The 21,881-nt window shown below is 36.9% G+C and overlaps 1 protein-coding gene across 1 annotated transcript in view; it reads left to right on the top strand.

The window, feature by feature from the left end:
* The first annotated feature begins 98 nt into the window (after positions 1–98).
* Positions 99–21,881, top strand: part of NUDCD1 (NudC domain containing 1) — a 64,996-nt gene continuing 43,213 nt past the window's right edge. Inside the window, exons 1-2 of the mRNA XM_012443301.2 lie at positions 99–310; positions 12,258–12,412. Of these exons, the coding sequence (XP_012298724.2) occupies positions 193–310; positions 12,258–12,412 (273 nt within the window). The 5' untranslated portion in view covers positions 99–192. The remainder of the gene's footprint in view (positions 311–12,257; positions 12,413–21,881) is intronic.

The following is a 21,881-nucleotide window of genomic DNA, read 5'->3' as shown; positions in this document are numbered from 1 at the left end:
GGAGAACTACATAGCCCAGCATGCAACAGTCTAAGCTTTTTTCCGCGAACACTACATTTCCCAGAAGGCAGTTCGCACCGCAGTGTTTTCTGGGATGGGAACCACGCCGCTTCCCAGTCTCAGTGCGAGGCGTGAAGCGCGGAGCTTTCAACGAGAGCTTTATTAATTCTCACGCTACGAGCCTGGAAAGCGATGGAGGTGGCGGCTAATTGCTCCCTACGGGTGAAGAGACCTTTGCTGGATCCCCGCTTCGAGGGTTACAAGCTCTCTCTTGAGCCGCTGCCTTGTTACCAGCTGGAGCTTGACGCAGGTGGGAAGCGGCGGCGCCCTTCGTACTCCATTCGTTTCCCCTTTCGGCTGCCTCTGGCCTGGCCCTTCCCGCAATTTCTTTCTTTCTGGCAAGCGAGGCCACCTTGGCCTTCCTCACAGCGGATCTGGCTTGGGTGGACTCACCCTGGCCGCTGCTTCTGGGGAATGATACCCATCCCAGAAACCGGTGTGAGCCGCCTTCGCGCGCTCTTCGGTAACGGGACCTTGGGACCCTCCACTCAGCAGCCCAGCCTCTGAGGTCTGGGGTCTGGCGTGTGGGTGCTGCCTCGGGCCCTGGCCGCTCTGTGTTCACAGCCTGGCCTCTGTTTCGGGGGACGCTCAGGACATAACTTCCTCCTGGAGCATCGCTTATGAACGTGTGCTTTGAGAAACCACACCTCCTTGGAAGACCCGCAGCTCCTCTTTCCTCTGACTGACAGCCGTTTCTTAGAAGAGAAACTACATTCCAGTCATAGCATTTTTAGTTACTCAGGTCCTGGCACATTAAGAATTCTGTGGTAGAGAACATCTCTAGAAGATCGTGAGGAAAAAGTTGATTTAGCTCCCACGCTGCTACTTTTTGTTTTATCTGTAGCTGGGTAGAATATCCTTACTCTTGTTTTTACAACTTAAGAACTGCATTTTCGTTGTGATAGAGCCCAGAGATGTGCATTTTAAAATACAAACCCCTGCTGATTCTAATGCATGTTCTCAGAGATCACACTTTGAGAAATAGTGATCTAGAGTTAATTATAATAACAGACATTAAAATATAAAACAGGTGTTGGTAATTGATTTATAAAATTCAGAAATATTTACCGAGTGCCTGTTTTGTGCTGATAATATCAAAATGAACAAGACACCTTCCATAACGGAAGAGGACTATTAACAGGAAGAAAATTGTAAATAGATAATTATAAAACCATATGGGAAGGCAGTGATAGGGATATGTACAAAATGCAATGGTAGTACTTGAATATCTTTCCTAAACTAGCCTGGGGATCTGGGAAGGCTTCTTGGAGGAGTTAATATCTAAGTTGAGCTCTGAAGAGTGGGTAAGAGTTGACTAGGATGAGAGAGGATAAGCTTGATTTTTCTTTTTATTTGCTTCCTTTTCCTCTTTGCCACCATATTTCTTCCAGTCACTCCATGTCAGTAGATGGTACCGCTATGTTTAGTTAGCTAGTGCATTAAAAAGTGAAGCCAAAACTCAGTGGCTCAAAATCAGAAACAGTTGTTACTGCTCACAAGTCTACAGGTCTGTTAACTGAGTGGTTCTTCTAGTCCTAGTTGGGCTCATTGATGCATCTTTGTTCAGTAATGGATCTGCTAGGCAGCTCTGCTCGTTTGGCTGGACTTCCTCATATGTTTGGAGGGTGGGGATGGGGTCTCAGACTACAGGCTGGTTTAAGATTATTTCAGATGTTCTCCATGTGGTCTCTTATCCTTTAGGGGACTAGCCCCGGTTGGTTCCAAGAGAAACTTGTGCTGGAGTCATTTGGGAATTATTTCTTTTGGCCCCTGTCTACTTGGCAGCAAGTCCAGGCAGCTCCACATTTTGGTATCTCCAGGCCTCCACCCTAGTCCAAATCAGAGTTATCTCTTGCGTAAACTGTAGTAGCCTCCTGACTAGCCTTCCTGCCTTCACTTTTAGGCTACGTCGTTGCATTCTCCATAGAACAGTACTTATCGGCCTTTTAAATTCTATTTTTTTTTTTTTTTTTTTGAGACGGAGTTTCGCTCTTGTTACCCAGGCTGGAGTGCAATGGCGCGATCTCGGTTCACCGCAACCTCCGCCTCCTGGGTTCAGGCAATTCTCCTGCCTCAGCCTCCTGAGTAGCTGGGATTACAGGCACGCGCCACCGTGCCCAGCTAATTTTTTGTATTAGTAGAGACGGGGTTTCACCATGTTGACCAGGATGGTCTCGATCTCTTGACCTCGGGATCCACCCGCCTCGGCCTCCCAAAGTGCTGGGATTACAGGCTTGAGCCACCGCGCCCGGCCCAAATTCTATCTTGATTTATTGTCTGTTTCCTCCACTAGACTATGAGTTCTTTGAAAACAGTGATGTTTTTCTTTTGCTCACTACCCTTTATCTAGTGTTTGGCACATAGTAGGTACTCAATAAATTGAGTGTATGAAGAAGAGAAGAAATTGTCGCGGTCATTCCATTCATGGTAAAGCAGGAGGAAAGAGAAATAATTAGTAGGTGGTATGTTGGATGTTATTGCACTCTTAGATTGCTGGAGCAAAACGTCTGGGAAAGTGAGAGGAGACAGATCAGTGAGGGCCCTGTTTGCCTTTTGGACTTTCAGTCATTCAGTGTTTCCCTGACATTTTTGTATTGAGCCATTACAATACAAAGTAAAACTCAGCTGCCATAGTTCTGTCAACTTTTCTGTTTACTAGGTGGAGATGTTTCTTAAAAACTATCATGTACTCACCCATCTTTTCATAAACAAAAGGATATTTTAACACCAAGAAAGCAGGAAGCAAAAATCTCACAATAAACAATCCATTGAATACTTTTAACTTTAGAAAAAACTCACAAAGTTTTTCTTGTTCCATACTCGTTTCATCAGCGTTAATCTTAGATTCTGTGTTTGGGATGTACAACTGGAGGATATCAAGTGCCATTTGAAGATTTTATTTATTTATTTATTTTGAGACTGAGTCTTGCTCTATTGCCCAGGCTGGAGTGCGGTAGTGTGATCTCGGCTTACTACAACCTCTGCCTCCTGGGTTCAAAGGATTCTCTTGCCTCAGCCTCCCAAGTAGCTGGGATTATAGGTGCCCACCACCATGCCTGGCTAATTTTTTGTATTTTTCGTCGAGACAGGGCTTCACCATGTTGGCCAGGATGGTCTCCAACTCCTGACATCAAGTGATATGCCTGCCTTGGCCTCAGAAAGTACTGGGATTACAGGCATAAGCCACCCCTTTGGGCTGATTTTTTTTCTCTTCGAAGTTCTAAGGTACATGTGCGGGATGTGCAGGTTTGTTACATAGGTAAATGGATGCCATGGTGGTTTGCTGCACCTATCAACCCATCACCTAGATATTAAGCCCAGCATGCATTAGCTATTTTTCCTGATGCTCTCCCTCCCCCTACCCCATCCCCCAACAGGGCCCAGTGTATATTGTTCCCCTCACTGTGTCTGTGTGATCTCATTGTAAAGCTCTCACTTATAAGTGAGAACATGTGGTGTTTTGTTTTCTGTTCCTTCATTAGTTTGCTGAGGATAGTGGCTTCCAGCACCATCCCTGTCCCTGCAAAGGATATGATCGTATTCCTTTTCATGGGTGCATAATATTCCATGGTGTATGAGTACCACATTTTAAGTAGAAGGGAAGTGAACAGATTTAGGAGTTGAAAAGCTTACCTCGGGTTCTGTGGAGGTTGAGTTTGGAAGATGAGAGGACTGGAGACAAAATAGGAGGCTATGCAATAGTTCACAGAAGGGGTTTTTCATTAAGAATTACTTGAGGATGATGAAAAAGAGATTATTTCTTTTAACAACTATCATTTCTAGAGATATGAAGTATAATTGAGGAGCTCCTGATAATTTGATTTCCTTTATTCTAACCGAAGGAGTTCACTTTAATTCCACAAACCTTTGATGGGCACCTTGGCTAGGTGAAACACTGCATTTAAGATGTAAAGCTGACATGGTGTCTGATGTCAAGAACTTGATGCACTGAGGCTTATTCTATTGGTCTTAAATAATGTTATTAAATCATACCAAAATTTACTTTGCTACATAAGCAGTAAATGTCACTTTGTCTTTTTCTATTCCAAAGAACTAAACAAAAAACTTATTTTTAATAGAATCGTAATTGCCCTTTTATCCGGCAGTTCCCTTCCTAGGCATTTATAAATATCATTTTCCTAAAATCTTTATTTAGCACATGCCATTTTATATGTTTTTATATGTTTCCCACCTATATTTCACCCAACTAATTTATACTTCATTTTTTCGTGTTGGCTTACGCGTTACTTCCTCAGGGATTCCTTTCTTGACTACCTAGTTAGAATCTACAGTAAAGAATCTGTACTATAATTTGCCATAGTAACCAGTACTTCATAGACTTTATCATACTTCGTAGCATCCAGTATGTTTCTTTGTTAAGATTATTGATTTTGTATTGAAGGTCCTATGTCCATTATTTTCAGTGCTTTATCTCCAGGGTTGGAGCATGTCTGGTAAATAGGAGATAAATTTATCTTATACATTAAACAGCTTTATGAAGACATAATTGACAGTATACATTTAAAATGTACAACTTCCTGTAATCCCAGCACTTTGGGAGGCTGAGACGGGTGGATCACGAGGTCAAGAGATCGAGACCATGCTGGTCAACATGGTGAAACCCCGTGTCTACTAAAAATACAAAAAAAAATTAGCTGGGCATAGTGGCGCGTGCCTGTAATCCCAGCTACTCAGGAGGCTGAGGCAGGAGAATTGCCTGAACCCAGGAGGCGGAGGTTGCGGTGAGCCGAGATCGCGCCATTGCACTCCAGCCTGGGTAAAGAGCGAAACTCCGTCTCAAAAAAAAAAAAAAAAAATGTACAACTTAACAAGTTGTGATATATGTATACCCCCGTGAAATCATCACCACAATCAAGATACTAAACTTAGCTATCATCCCCAAAGTTTCTTTGTGCCCTTCTGTCACCATCTCTCTGTTCCTTCGGCATTTTAGGTTGACAGTTTTTTCTTTCAATACTTTAAAGTTATGCCTCAGTCTTCTTGCTTATATTGTTTCTGATGAGAAATCTCACATTATCCTATCTTTGTTGCTCTATACATAACATGCCCTTTTTCTTCTGTTTTAAGGTTTTTCTCTTTTACATTGGTTTTGAGCAGTTTGATAATATTGTGCCCAGTTGTGGTTTTCTTTATGAGTCTTATGTTTGGAATTTGTTGGGCTTATAGTTTTTATCAAGATCAATGGCAATATTCTGGCCATTATTTCTTCCCATTTTTTTTTCCTCTTCTCTCCTTTGAGGACTCCGGTTACCCATTTTTAGATCACAGAAGTTGGCCTCAGCTCATGAATTCCCATTTCATTTTTTCTTTATATTTTTTTCTGTTTTATTGCTGATAGTTTCCATTTTCATGCCTTTAATTTTGTTTATCTTCTTTGTTTTGGCAATATTAATCTCTTGTTAATCCAATCTGGTGTATTTTTCAATATTATTGCAAGTGTACTCCACTCACAAAATATATAAAAAAGGCTTCTTTATTTATAAATATAAGTAAAAAATAATGAAACTTTTTATTTATTGTGTGTATTACACATATGAATATTCACATCTAGAAGTTTCACTTAAATCTTTCATGCTTCTGCTTATCATTTTGAACATACCTGGAGTACACTTGCAATAATTGTTTTAATATCCTGTTCTGTTAATTGTAGCTTCTGTGTCAGTTTTATATTGGCTTCTATTGATTGATAATTCTCTTTATTTTGGGTTTTGTTTTCTTTCCTCTTTGCATGCCGGATAATCTTTGATTGGATGCCAGACATTGTGAATTTAACCTTGTTAGGTGCAGGATATCTTTGTATTTTTATAATGTTCTTGGGATTTTTTTCTGGGATATAGCTGAGTTACTTGGAAACAGATTAATTCCATTGGTTCTTGCTTTTATGATTTGTTAGTCTGGTCTGGAGCAGTGCTCAGTCTAGGGTTACTTCCCGCTACTGAGGCAAGACTTTCCTGTGAATACTACCTACTGGCCACAAATTAAGGGTTTTTTCCGTTTTGCCTCTTGGGAGTAGTTATGGCTCCTGGCCTTGCTTGAGTGCCCAAGATTTCTCTTTAACCCTTTCAGATGGTTCTTTCTCTAGCCTGGGATAATCATCTCCAACACATGCCATTAGTACTCTTGAGTACTTGAGGCAGACTCTCAGATCTCTGGACCTCTCTCTGCCTCTCTCTTTTCTCTGCTACTCTGTCTGATAAACTATAGCTCCCTTGATGGCCCCAGGTAGCCCAGTTTCTTCAACTCAGGGAGGTTGCCAGGTTCTATCTCACTTTCCCTTCTTTGTGCTGTGGTCTGGAAATTTGTCTAGGCAGTAAACTAGGTTGGTGGTAGAGCTAACCTCATTAAGTCTCATTTGTTGCTTGATGTCTGATGTCTTGAAAACTTGTTTCATTGAACTTTCTCTGGTTTATTTCATCTTATTGGTTGTTTCTGGTGGAAAGATAAATCTGGTTCCTATTCTCTCATCTTCGCTGCAAACAAAAATTGTTCAATGTGTATTTTTAAGTGAAAAAATAATTTCTGTAGAATAATAGAGCTAGAAACAATTGAAAAGGGCTAATGAGGATAGTGAGGAAATGGATGTATAGATGGCTTTTTAAAGAAGTTTGAGAAGAACAGAGTAGGAGAGAGCTCTGCTTTAGGGGCCAGACGGAGAAAAGGAAGCCTTTTTAATTTATTTTGTGAGTGAAGAAGTTTCAGCAAATTTAAGTGGAGGGGAAACACCATTGGAGAGGAGATAACTTCTGGCAGAAAGAACTGAGTCATAAGCACCTGTGTGGGAATTAGCCTTGGATGAGAGAAAAGGAACAGGGAAATCAACGCTTAATCTTATGTGCCATACATTAATAGTAAATACATTGCATATTTCGATTGAAGCTTGTCAATGCCTTTGTACATTTAGTGTTAATAACCTTTGTTATAGATGAGGAAATGAGCAATAAGGTGAGCTAACTTAACCAAGCTGTTCATCAGTGGCAAAGCTGACCCTAAAGATCAGGCTTTTTCTAATGATCTTTGTGGTCACTCTGGCCTTTTTCTTTCTTCAGAGCAGGGAGAAGAAAAGCTGATAAAGAGTTACACTACAGTTAGAGTAAAGGGAGGGAAAAGCCATGTAACCATTCTATTTATGTAGAGTTGAGTGTAAAACTCCTCTCTACTCTTAGGGAGGAAAAGATGGGGAAGATAGCCACGTGAATGTGTTATGGTCAGAGAAATATGCGTAAAATTTTATGGGAGCAGTGCTCTTAACTCTACTCCTCCCATGTTCCTTAAGTCTTGCTTTTTAATTCATTACATGGTTGTACTTTTACTTTTTTACATCTTCATATACAAATAGCGAGCTCCATAACTAGGTGAAAAGAAGACTTATTGGATTGATTCTAGAAGATAAGTGGTCTATGAAGTGACCTTTGTCTGTAAGTTAATGTTCTTTGCTTCTCCGCCCTTTTTAAAAATCATTGTACTTTCCTTATGTAAATATTAGATTGAATCATACTTAATTGATGTCAAAGAGTTGAATATTGGAATTTCATGTGGTTCAAGTAATAGTATATTTTGAGAAGCCAAGAAATAGTAATGAATATTATTGCATTAGCACCATTAGTGCAGGAGACAGGTCTGTTTTATTCACCTGTGTGTGCCTAACACCAACCATAATGTCTGGTACATATGTTAGACATTCAGTAAATAATGTATGAATGAAAAACTATAGGCTTTTGAGGCTCCATGAGGCTTTTGTGGTTTTCATATGGAAAACTAGGTTTTGAGGGTCATAGGATTTGGGGCAAATATTAAGGGAGATTCCTTGTCAGGCCCTAGGTTTTTTTTTTTTTTTTTTTTTTTTTTTGAGACGGAGTTTCGCTGTTGTTACCCAGACTGGGGTGCAATGGTGCAATCTCGGCTCACCGCATCCTCCGCCTCACCTGGGTTCAAGCAATTCTCCTGCCTCAGCCTCCCGAGTAGCTGGGATTACAGGTGCACACCACCATGTCCAGCTAATTTTTGTATTTTTAGTAGAGACAGGGCTTCACCTTATTGACCAGGATGGTCTCAATCTCTTGACCTCGTGATCCACCCTCCTCTGCCTCCCAAAGTGCTGGGATTATAGGCGTGAGCCACCGTGCCTGGCCCCTAGGTTCTTTTTAAAAGACTAAGAGATAAGGATTTTTCAGCAAAGCTCTTTTGTTTTCAATGCAAGATATCATTAAGTAATAATGATGTCTTGCATTGAAAACAAAAGAGTGGCTTCTCTGTAAAAAGTTCCTCTTCTTCAACCTTACAAAGATTGATGCAGAGATTAAAGCCTCCCTGCCCCTACTTTTTTTGGGAGGACTCTATGAAAGAGCTCTGCCAGTAGTTAAGAACTGTCACATTCTGGACACTGCTTTTCTACTTTCAGTTGCTCTACCTCCCACTTTTATAATCAAGATGATTGACATGATTATCATCATGTGATACCTTTTTCTTTCTCATTTGGGGCCAGAGAGGTATCATTTTTCTATGCACTAATAAGGCTTTTACAAAATAGCATGTAACGTGGAGTAGACTCACGTCTGTGTCCTAATAACTTATGTAAATTATCTTGTTGAAATGAAACAGTCGTGAGGTGTTGTAATAAGGCAGATGTCTAAGAAGCCTCCAGTTTGTTCAGGATTGCCTGGAGGTCTTTCCACAGATATGAAGAAAATGTATTTGTTATATCGTTGTCTAATATTACTGTTTGGGCCCTTGTGCTACCATGCTCGTATCCTGCAGTATTGCGTTTCATCCACACAGTGGTGCTAGAAAACCAAGAATGGATCATTGTTTTCCTCCTAATCATTAGAATACATGTTTCTAACTGTTCCTTGTAAAATAAGTTGTGTTATATGTTTCCTCAACCTCTATCGAATCTATCGTAATTAGGATTTTTACCTGTGAAATGTTCCCATGATCTCTCAACCAGATGATTGCAATAGTTTCCGGATTTTCCTGGATTTACCCTGCTCTATTCCTAATTGTTTTCCATATTGTAATTATATGTACTCTTTTATAAACTCAAATCTGAACTTTACTCTCCTGCTTAAAAACTGTTAATGAATTCTTTTAAATTGAGTTTGTCAACAAAAGTAAATGACAGGTCGTTCATAATCCAATTCTTGCCCAGTTTTCATTTATTGCAACCTTTCCTGTACAGTCCCCTTGTTTCTCTGCTTTTCAGCCAGTGTGGCCTTCTTTTGGTTCTTTGAACACAAGTTTTTCTTTCTACTTTTTACTGAGTGTCCTTCTGTCTGGTGTAAGTAGAGGAGTGGGTGTGCTTGTACATAGTTATGTTTTTTATTTTCAAAATATGTTAAATTGATACATAATTATACATATTTGTGGGATTTTTATATTATATTTTGATACATGCATGCAGTGTGAAATGATCAAATCAGAGTATTTAGGGTGTCCGTCACCTTCAATATTTACCATTTGTTTGTGTTGGGAACATTTGAAATCTTTTACCTATCTTGGTACTTGCTGTTTTGAAATATACAATATATTGTTGTTAACTGTAGTCACCCAACTGTGGTATCAAACATGAGAACTTTTAATCGTATTTTCATACCCATTAAGCAGCCTCCCTTCATTCCTCACTCCTATCTTTCCCAGCCTCTGATAATTACCATTCTGCTCTCCTCCTCCATGAGATTCACTTTTTTAGCTGCATATATGATGTTTTTCTGTGCCTGGTTTATTTCACTTAATGACTTCAAGTTCCATTTATGTTGCTGCAAATGACAGAATTTTGTTCTTTTCTATGGCTAAATAGTATTTCCTTGTGTTTATATGGTACATTTTCTTTATCTGTTCATCCTTTGATGACCACTTAGGTTTCCTCTATGTCTTGACTTTTGTAAATAGTGCTGAAATAAACTTGGAAGTGTGGGTATTCCTTTGATATACTGACTTTCTTTTGTTTGGATAAATATTCATTTGTGGGAGTGCTGATTGTGGTATAGTAGTTATAGTACTGTTTTCCATAATGGCTGTACTAATTCACATTCCCACTGTTTATGCATTCCCTTTTCTCCGCATTTTTGCCAGCATTTGTTATTTTTTTGTATTTTTTGACAATAGCCATTCTAACCAGAGGAAAATGATCTCTCATTGTGATTTCAATTTGCATTTCCTCAATAATTAGTAATGTTGAACTTTTTTTCATATACATGTTGACTATTTACATATATTCTTTTTTTTTTTTGGTGCTGTGACTCAGATTCAAACACATATATTCTTTTGAGAAATGTCTATTAAGATCTTTGTCCACTTTATTATAGGACTTTTTTTTTTACTTCAACGGCAAAAAAAGTTGTTCGTTCCTTATCAGTTGAATAGTTTGCAAATATTTTGTCCCATTCTATAGGTTGTCTCTTCACTCAGTTGTTTGTTTCCTTTGCTGTGCAGAAGGGTTTTGTTTTGTTTTGTTTTGTTTTTTAGTTAAATATAATCCCATTGGTCTTTTAGTTTTTCTTGCTTATGCTTTGGAGATCTTAACCGTAAAATCTTTGCACAGGCCTATATTCTGCTGAAGCATTTCTTCTCTGTTTTCTTTTGGTATTTTTATAGTTTTTTAGTTGATTTGTGCATATGGTGAGAGATAGGAGTCTAATTTTATTCTTCTGCTATGAATATCCAGTTTTCACAACATCACTTATTGAAGAAGGTGTCCTTTTCCCAGTGTCTGTTCTTTGCCCCTTTGTCAAAAATCAGTTGACTATAAGTATATGAATTTATTTCTGAATTCTCTATTTTGTTCCAGTGGCCTATATGCTTGTTTTTATACCAGCGCTAAGCTGTTTTGGTTATTATTGCTTTGTAGTATATTTTGAAGTCAGATAATGTGATGCCTCCAGATTTGTTCTTTTTGCTCAGTATTACCTTGGCCATTTGGGGTCTTTTGTGGTTCGATACAAATATTAGGATTGCTTTTTTCTTCCCATGAAGAATGTTATTGGTATTTTGATAGAGATTGCATTGAATATATAGATTGCTTTGAGTAGTATGGTCATTTTAACATTATTAATTTTTCTGATCCGTGAGCATGAGATGTCTGTTTGTGTCCTCTTCAATTACTTTCATCAGTGTTTTGTAGTTTCCTTGTAGAAGTCTTTCACCTTCTTGGTTAAAATATTTATTCTTATTTGACTAGTGCCCATTTCCTCACTGTATCATAAGTGCTAATTAGCTAGATTCCATTCTTTGCTCATCACTGTGTCATCGATGCCTATTGAAATTTTATTTATTTTTAGATTTTTATTAGTTGCTATATAAATGAATATAAGTCAGCCAGGACTCAAAGCAGATATTGGAAGTGGGAACAGGTGAGCATTTGGGGAAAAGAAGAAAACAGTTGCAATCAGAATACAGTAAAGTGAGTTTTATACTAGGGTAGGATATTGGCCTAGCATAATTCACTTACATGTTTCCTGTTGGGGCAGAAATTAATTCAAGGTTATCAGCAGTTCTGAGCTATAAAAGTTTCCATCTTCATGGAAGGGCAGTAAGAGTGAGAGGAAGAGATCACATTTCCTAGATTTAAAATTAGGGAAGCAGCTAATGCTTAAGTGAAGAAAACCATATTCTGTTAAGTAGGAGATCTGTTTCTAATCTAGCTGTGATACTGTTTTGCTCTGTACTCTTCGAAAAGATATAGTATAACATTGGTGAAGTCATTATTTGTGTTTGCATTTATTTGTATAACTGTCTAATGAGGTTTTAAGTTTATTTCTTAATGTGTATTAAAATGAATAAGATAATAGTATATAAAAACATTTTTAAAGTATATAAACATTTTATAAATTGGGCTTAATATTTTCCTGAAAGATGGGAAATTCTTCCATTTTAGAATTTCTGTTCTTTTTATTCGTAATTATTAGAGGTGCCTAAAAGAGGGTCATGACATAAAACGCTCTATCTCCTGTGGCCACTGTAGTCTAAGTCTAATAAGGATATGGGATCATGTCAGTTTTAGCTACTATTTACCCTATGTACACAGTACCCAGATATTATCTTTGAATGAATGATACAGTGAATTGTCCTGAAGGCCTTCGTGATCGGCATTCTGTGATTTCTTTGCCTTATAGGCATTCTACAGAAAGAAACTATCTGAGGCAAAGCTATTGATGTTTATGTTTGCTTTTCTTGTATTTCAGCTGTGGCAGAAGTAAAACTTCGAGATGATCAATATACACTGGAACACATGCATGCTTTTGGAATGTATAATTACCTGCACTGTGATTCATGGTATCAAGACAGTGTCTACTATATTGATACCCTTGGAAGAATTATGAATTTAACAGTAATGCTGGTAAGAGAAACATATATATGTAATAATAAATATATGTATGCAATATCAAGTAAATTTGATAATTAAATTTCCCTTTGACTCTAATATCCAGACAAGTGAGGTGCACATACCTGTAGTATATGCAATCCTATCTACATAGTACTCCATTTCTTATTTCAAATTAATTTTTCTCTTTGTTCCTGCTACTTACACTTACTCACCTCCACTCTCATCATTGGACAACAACTCTTATGGATTTCATATATCATTAATCTGATGTAACTATTCATGTTTGCTTTTCCTATGTGAGGTATTGTCCCCCAACTATAATGGTGAATTTGTTTTTGTTTTAGTTAATTTTTACTTTATATATTTTTAACTATGTTAATTGGTACAAACATTTAGGAATGTTTTGTCTATAATAAATTGATTCTATTAGCATTATAAATGTCTCTGTTTATCTCTAGGTTCTGTGAATAATTTTTGTCTTGAAATCTTTGGTATTAATACAGGTATTTCTGGCTTTTTATGAATTAGTATTTTTCTTCTATCCTTTTATCAGTTTATAAAATGTTCTTGTTTTTAAAATACGTATCATAAAAAGCATATAGTTGGCTCTTGTTTTTTATTCCATATGACAGTCTCTGTCTTAATTGGAGGGCTTACATTGATACTTCATTTAATTTCATTCCTGGTGGGTTTATGTTACCATCTTACTCTTCTTATTTTGCCCTGTTTGTTCTTTGTTCCTTGATGTCTCTGTTCCTATTTTTTTGGCGGTGAATTAATCACAGCTTTTCTTTTAAAAAAAAAATTTCCTTGGAACTCGATTTAATTTCCTCTTTTGGCTTTTTATTTAAACCTGTTTTTAGTTTTTAAATGGTTGATACAGAGATTATAGTGTTCATCCTTGACTTACCACAGTCTGCCTCTAATTAATATTATTTTACTTTAAAAACAATGTGAAAACCTTACAATACTATAATTCCTTTCACTTACCCTCTCACTCTTTGAGCTAATTTTACCGTATATTTTACGCCTTCATATTGTTGGAAACTCAGTACATTGTTAATACCTACAATAATACACAGTACATTGTTAATATACTTGCTTCAAACAGCCAATAATCTGTTAATAGCTTCCTAAGTACTCCCTGTTCCTTCTAGCCCTCCTGTGTGTTGCATCTACAGAGTAGTCTAATTTGCATGTTTCACTTGCTAAAATTTTTTTAATATTTTCTTCATGGCAAAATCCATGTTTTTAATATATAATTTTAAAATAGGCAATGTGTCCATGAAATTTAAAAAACAAAAAAGTTATTAAAGGTATTTAGTGACATCTCCATAATCCCATCTTTTATCTGTCCTGTCATCTTCAGTATCCATTATTTTCCCTGCAATGTCTTTATTGGTTTTGTGTGTCTTTCCAGAGGTGGTAGGTTATTTGTTGTTTTTTGCAAGTATAAACACAAATGACATATATGCTTAAAATAAACTTTTCATCTTTGCATATACATTTATATGCCAAGTTTTCTCCAACCTTATCTTCCAGCACTTTGTATACTACATTCTGGCTATACTAAACTCTTGCAGTTCCTGAGACATGCTCTGTATCCTATTTCTTCTGGCCCTTTTCTCTTTGATTAACTCTACCTATCTACCTAAAGCCTACTTTTAATTTAGTGTCAGTTTGCTTTGCAGTCTTTACTTAAGTCCCAGGTAACCATTTCATCATTTAGCAAGCTTTGCCTGACATCTTACCTCTGTTCCCCCAGGAATATTCACACCATTGGCTCTCAGATATACATGTGCTATGAACTCCCTCTAGTCTAGAGGTTGATATGCTTTTCTGCACAAGGCCAGATAATTTGGGCTTTGTGGACCAGATAGTCTCTTCTTGCTCACTTTTGCTGTTGTAGTGTGAAATCAGCCATAGACAGTTCATAAGCACATGAGTGTGGCTGTGTTCCAATTAACTTTTATTTACAAAAACATAAAATAGGCAGGAATTGGCTTGTGGACTATAGTTTGTCAACCTCTGGACTAGGCCATGGGTTCTAGCACCCAGCAGAAGGCTTGATCAATATGTTTGTTGAATGGATAATAGCTCTGTAAAGTTTGTTATTACTGTTGGGAGTTGGCTTGGCATTCTGTATAGGATCTTTCTCCTATTATTTCTAATCCAAGTATAGGTATGAGTTCTGTATTGGCGATGCAGTGTTTATCTCAAATGTTTGGAAAGAAGTTAGACATTTCATGGTAGTGATAAATATTTTCCTCCAGGTGACCCGACCCCTAAAACAGATAGTATAAAATTCTGGTTGTTTCTTGCTGTATCAGAAGAGATGCAGTCTGGCATCTTAAGTGTTAGTTGCTTTTTATTGCTAGCCCCATGTTCTAGAATTACTGTCTAAGAATTACTGTCTAGGCCCAATGTGTATAAGCCAACTAAAGTGATACGACATGCATTTTTATGTTTGAAGCATTTTATGCTCTGATCTCTCTGATCAAATAGGTTTTAATGATCAAATAGATTTTGATATAGGGTTCTGTGTGTATATGCATGTAAATTTTTCCTTAGTCCTTTTTCCGTAAATGAATAGGGCATTTGTTGATAGCATTTGTGTACCATAAAATTTGCCAATGAAATTTATCCTACCAATTTTCTTTCTTTTTTTTTTTTTTTTTAATTGCATTTTAGGTTTTGGGGTACATGTGAAGAACATGCAAGATTGTTGCATAGGTGCATACGTGGCAGTGTGATTTGCTGCCTTCCTCCCCTTCACCTATATGTGGCATTTCTCCCCATGCTATCTCTCCCCTACTCCCCACCCCCCGCTGTCCCTCCCCTATTTCCACCCCCAACAGACCCCGGTGTATAGTGCTCCCCTCCCTGTGTCCATGTGTTCTCATTGTTCAACACCCGCCTATGAGTGAGAACATGCGGTGTTTGATTTTGTGTTCTTGTGTCAGTTTGCTGAGAATGATGGTTTCCAGGTTCATCCATGTCCCTACAAAGGAAGCGAACTCATCATTTTTGATGGCTGCATAATATTCCATGGTGTATATGTGCCACATTTTTCCTGTCGAGTCTATCATCGATGGGCATTTGGGTTGATTCCAGGTCTTTGCTATTGTAAACTGTGCTGCAGTGAACATTTGTGTGCATGTGTCCTTATAGTAGAATGATTTATAATCCTTTGGATATATACCCAGTAATGGGATTGCTGGGTCAAATGGAATTTCTATTTCTAGGTCCTTGAGAAATCGCCACACTGTCTTCCACAATGGTTGAACTAATTTACACTCCCACCAACAGTGTAAAAGTGTTCCTATTTCTCCACATCCTCTCCAGCATCTGTTGTCTCCAGATTTTTTAATGATCGCCATTCTAACTGGCGTGAGATGGTATCTCAATGTAGTTTTGATTTGCATTTCTCTAATGACCAGTGATGATGAGCATTTTTTCATATGTTTGTTGGCCTCATGTATGTCTTCTTTTGTAAAGTATCTGTTCATATCCTTCGCCCACTTTTGAATGGGCTTGTTTGTTTTTTTCTTGTAAATCTGTTTTAGTTCATTGTAAATTCTGGATATCAGCCCTTTGTCAGATGGGTAAGCTGCCAAAATTTTTACCCATTCTGTTGGTTGCTGATTCACTCTGATGACTGTTTCTTTTGCTGTGCAGAAGCTGTGGAGTTTGATTAGGTCCCATTTGTCTATTTTGGCTTTTGTTGCCAATGCTTTTGGTGTTTTGGTCATGAAGTCCTTGCCTACGCCAATGTCCTGAATGGTTTTGCCTAGGTTTTCTTCTAGGATTTTTATGGTGTTAGGTCTTATGTTTAAGTCTTTAATCCATCTGGAGTTAATTTTAGTGTAAGGTGTCAGGAAGGGGTCCAGTTTCTGCTTTCTGCATATGGCTAGCCAGTTTATCCTACCAATTTTCTAACTCAAGAAGTCGGATGACATTATGGTAGGTCTGAAAGTATTAATTTTTGAAGTACCATCCATATTTATAATTTATTTTACTTTTCCATAGGTATCTTGTGGCACATGTGATGTAACTGTAACACTCGTTGTTAGGGAGGTAGGGTAGTTAGTAGAAAGGAAACTAGAAATTTAAGACTTACCAGGTGAGTTTATTTTAATATGTTTATTGAGAACCTACTCCTTGTAGGACAGTGATATATAAGTTGGTACAAAAATAATCATGGTTTTGCCATTACTTTTAATATGTTCAAATACTTATATGTATGCTTACACATACAAGTACAGGTAACTTATATGTTATACTTTTTAGGTGCTAATATGAGTGTACAGGTAACATTGCATGGTAATATGTAGCTGAGAAAAAGGGTACAACAGTCTCCATATATCCTTGGCTTCAGTTTCCTCATAGAAAGTAAGAATAATGATAAGGTTTTTTAGATGTTAAAGCAAGGTATGTGAAAATGCTTTGAAAAGTGGAAGGCAGCATGCAAATATAAAGACGTATTACTGGCATATGCCTTGGGATATCATTTTATGGGAGACAAACACTGGCTAGTTTTTTTGCACATATTCCTTCTTTGAGAGCAGTATGATAATAAATCATAATGTCAGGTAACATTTATTAAGTAGAAATTATTACATATCAGGAAAAATTCTAAACAAATGTATGTATTTGTTTAATCCACAGAACAGTGGATCCTATGGATCCTATCACATAGGATATCCTGATATTATCCTGATATACAAGATACCATTATTATCCACATCTTTTAGTTGAATAAACTGAGGCATAGGGTTGTTTGTACCTTTTCTAAATCAAACAGCTAGTAAGCGGCAGAGTCTGGATTTAAACTCATTTATTCCAGAATGCCACAATGCTCTACCAGTTCTTACTACTTGTTAATAGAGACACATATTATATGTTAATAGAGACAGAGTTTCACCCTGTTGCCCAGGCTGGGTAGTTGTGAACCCCTGGGCTCTAGCAGTCTGCCCGTATCAGTCTCCCAAAGTGCTGGAAGATTACAGGCATGAGCAACTGCTCCCGGCCTCTATTATCCTTTTCACTGCTAGTTCTCTAATCACCTGTTCAGTTTTTTGTGCAGTAATGGGTTTATTCGAAGTATGTTTCTGTGGTAATTTTGTAATATGTATTTTTATTAGAGGAAACCATCAGTTTCCTCTTAGGTTTCCAAATATACTGCTCTAAAGTGGCATGCATTATGCTCTCAAGATTATTGTTGTCTTTTCTCTCTTTTCTCTTTGCTTTCTGTATTTTTTCTCTTTTTACGTAATCAAACTTAAGGAAGGGTGTTAGTTTGTTTTTAAAGAACCATATTTTAGTTTCTTGCAGCTTATTTTCTGCTTAATTTTCTTTGGTTCTCAGACCATATTGTACCTTGGAATAATTGTGGAGTAATTGATCTAAACAAAAACTAATTTCAAGGTACTATTTCCTAAGATTCTGATTCAGTATGTCAGTGTTGGTCATGGACAGGGAACTTACATTTTATCAAGCACCTCATTGGTTTTGCTTGTAGTCCAGGGATGACCAGGTATTAAAAAATTCTGTATCTCGGATACAGAACAATACTATACTTATTTCTTGTTATTTTTCTGATCAGCAACAAGTCAACCTACTCCGAGTTTCTGTCAGGTGCGGGCAGGTAGAGAATGTTGACTACTGACTAGACTATTGCCTTTATATAGCAGAAAACAGCTCTTCCAATATTCATTTTCTTGTTTAATAATTTTTTTTGTTTTCATCAAAGGCACACATGCACAGATCCTAGACAGGCTCCTTTTCTGTGGCTAACATACAAATGATCACCTTTGTTAAACCTGAGCTGTAGTCAGAGTGAATGCTATGGTACCCAAGACTTGAAAGCCATGGGTTGCTTGGTCTTCATACTTTGGAGCCAGCAGGTGGCAGCAGTTCTACATACTGGTTTATAAAGACAGAATACAATACTTCCAAGAAAGTTTAACTTGTAGGTTTAAGCTCCTTAATTTTAGAGAAATGTCCCTTGGGAAGAAGTGTGCTAAGGAAGTAGAAAATGCCTTAGGAAAGCTAAACAGTGTTTAAAATTTGGTTCTTTATCTTTTTTTTATGATATTATGGCTCATTTTAAAGTAATTTGTTCCGTTTCTTAATATTTAGGAAATTATTTCTGTCATAATTTTTTTTCTATTTACCTGAAAAGCTAATTTGTTTCTGCTACTAAATAAGAATGCCATCTTGTAGTGCCTCTTTAATTTGTACTTAAAGGTCTAAGGGGCAGTTACTGGATTTCATTTGCAAGAATGTACCTGTGGCTGCATCTTGGAGTGACAGGTTACAACTGTTTGTTAGAGGAGCTCAGTTGTATGTCAGTATGCTCATCTCTAGGTCTGAGTGTCAGCTTGTTTTTCGCAGTTTAGTTAATTACTAGGGGACCACTTACTTACCTGTGTAAAGACGAAGGAAGAGTGTCCTCTTTATTCTTAGAAGGTGTGCTGAAAATCAGTTGACAAAAGGTAGATTAATTTGAGAAAAATGCATATAAATGTATTTTAACGTGTGTACATGGGGGAATCCAGGAAAATGACTACCCAGTAACCCAATGGGGTACAGATACTTATATACCCTTGTTCATACCCTTCTTGTGCTTGATCAGAAGGGGACGTGGGGAAATGCAGGATAGCAAATTATTTTTAGGGTGAAATGAATGAATGAGCCTAATGCTCAGACAATGATTAGTTAATACTTTTCTTTGGAAATTGAATGAGATGGAGAGCAGGCAGTGGTTTGTGACTAAGTTCATCTGGGCTCTAGGTAGGGTTTTTAATTTTCAGCCTCTTCCTCTGTGATAGAAGTTTAATGTTCTCTGGTTAATGAAATTTCAGAGAAAGCAGTTGTGTTTCTCTTTGGCAGGTCCAGTTTATAGGCAGATGAAAGAAGTTCAAAGAATAGCTTCATTCTTGGGAGACATAGGAAGGAAGGGGAGACCAGTAAAACTTTGAGGCTGGTTCATGTTGAAGTGCCGTTATTTCAGAGTAACATTTTCTGAGCTGCAATGCCTGAATAAAGAAAAAAAGGAGGGGGAGGCAATTTCTTAGAACTGTATGTTTAATAAAAAAAAAATTAATTAATGGTTATTAATGATATAAAGACTTACTTTACATCAGAAAAAGATCACTTCCTTTTAAAAGGGCAAAATTTTAACTGTCAGTGTCTAATAATACTAGTAAATGGTATCCCCACTTAATTTTGCTTGATCTTTTTTTTTAAACCTTAGTAACCTTTTCTATAAATCTATATTTATTAGAAAAATACTTGGTTAGTTCAAAGAGTCTCTACTTGTAGCTGCAACTAAGAGGGCCCCAAAATGTGTTTAAAGATTTTTTTATAAATATGTATAGTTTATTAAATATTTACTATTTATTTACAATGTCCTTTATATATAATATATGGGCATTATAATTTTTATATTACATCTATATTGACTCAGGAATCAGCCTTAAAAATACTGTATAGTAGCCTGAAAAAATACTGTGTACTGCATGAGCAATCCACTTCCTTCAGAGTGTCTATGGGTCCTCTCAGTTTTCCTGCTTTATTCCTGCTGTCATTCTGGAGGAAAAAATCATGATGCAAGGCTTCTTGCTGCTCTGTCCGTCAAAGTTGAAACTGCAGTCTATTCCTGCCTCCTGTCTGCCATGATCTGCTCATCTGCCTAAACATTTTAATCATGTTTCTTGTTTAGTTTTAAGGACTCTTTTTATGTTATATATATTAGCCCTGAGTTATATTTGTGACAAATACTTATCTCCCTTTCTCCTACATGTCTTTTATTTGCATATAGAAGGACTTTTTCCATCCTAAGATTATAAAAACATTATTTTTCTTTAGCCGTAACACATTTAGACAATTGATCTACTGGAATATGGAGTATTTTCGTGTGGTATGAGGGAAAGATTAAGTTTAATTTTTCCAAGAAGTTCTATTGGTGTCCCAGTAACATTTGTGGACTAGTCTGTTTTCTTTTTTTCACTAACTAGAAATACCACATCATGTTCTAAATGACTTGAACTACAGTAAAATTTATCTTGATTGACCTCCACTTAACAGACTGAATAGGTTAATTGATAGTCTCTATTCTCTCTGTAAAGCATACTGATGAAAGACAACAGTAAGCTTAATGTTTACTATTATTAGGCTACTTAGTACAATGCTGGCATAGTTGTTTCTTGCTTGTGGTTTTAGATCACTGATACTCAGATTTAATCATTCTACGAACTTAATGTGAGCTCTGCTTGCCATTGTATATTATTTAATTTAATATTATATAAAGCAGTAAAATATGAAAGGGAGGAAAGGTGCTGTTTCAGAGAAAGCTAAATTAGGTGCTTTAGAAAGAAAAAATGGGTGTCCAAAAATTTTGTGGCTAATAAGGACATTGTATATAGTTTTCTTAAATTCTATAATATATATATGTGTCTGTGTGTGTGTATGTGTGTATATATATATATACATACACACAGACACATATAGATAGATAGATCTAAGTTCTAAGAGAAGGGAATGAAATACGGATATAAAGGATTACTTTTCTCCTATAGCAAAGCTTGTAAAGTTTAGCAACAAAAACAAATTCTTGAATTTGAGTACAGTTTGGTATATGAGAGGAAGTTTATTTTCTGAATTATAGACCTTTAAAAATGTATTCTCTTGTAAAACATTTTAGCAATGTAACTGTCATAGTCCATTTGTGCTGCTGTAACAAAATACCTGAGAATTGGAAATTTATAAAGAACAGAAATTTATTTTGAGTTCTGGAAGCTGAAAAGTCTAAGATCCAGTTACTGGCAGGTTTGGTGTCTGGTAAGAGTTCAGTCTCCGCTTCCAAGATATGCCTTGAACATTGCATTCTTCAGAAAAGAGGCATAATTAATACATCCTCACATGACAGAAGGCAGAGAGGAGCAAAAGCGACAAACTATCTTTCATGCCCTTCTCTAAGGTTACTTAATCCCACTCACCAGTGTGGAGCCCTAATGATTAGAGGCCCTACCTTCTAGGAACATCACTTTGGTGATTAGGTTTTAACCCAACTTTTAGGGGAGATACCATATTCAAACCATAGCAGCAACTCATAGCCTTTACATTGTAACTACATAGACATAATTAAAATTTGTTAACAAAAACCTAGATTCTTAGTAGGCTAAATGTAGTGTTTTCATACTGTAGACTGGTGTCTCTGTAGTCATTTTGAACATGATGTGGTATTTCCAACTAGTGGGTTAAAAATACTTACCTTTAACTTTAAAATTAAGAGAATGAAACCTGGATTACTGCATTGTATTAATTTTCTGTCATTATGCAACAGCTTCAAAACTTAGTAACTTGAAACAGTAACCACTTATATCACATGGTTTCTATGGTCAGAAATCAGGGAGTAGTTGTAGTAGTTCAGGTAGGTGGTCTGGCTCAAGATTTTTCATGAGTTTATAGCTAAGAT

The sequence above is a fragment of the Aotus nancymaae genome, unplaced genomic scaffold (assembly GCF_030222135.1).
Source record: "Aotus nancymaae isolate 86718 unplaced genomic scaffold, 86718_ANA_hifiasm-v0.15.2.pri h1tg000036l, whole genome shotgun sequence".
NCBI lineage: Eukaryota > Metazoa > Chordata > Mammalia > Primates > Aotidae > Aotus > Aotus nancymaae.
The sequence above is the reverse complement of the archived record's forward strand: the minus strand, read 5'-3'. Positions and strand labels throughout refer to the sequence as shown.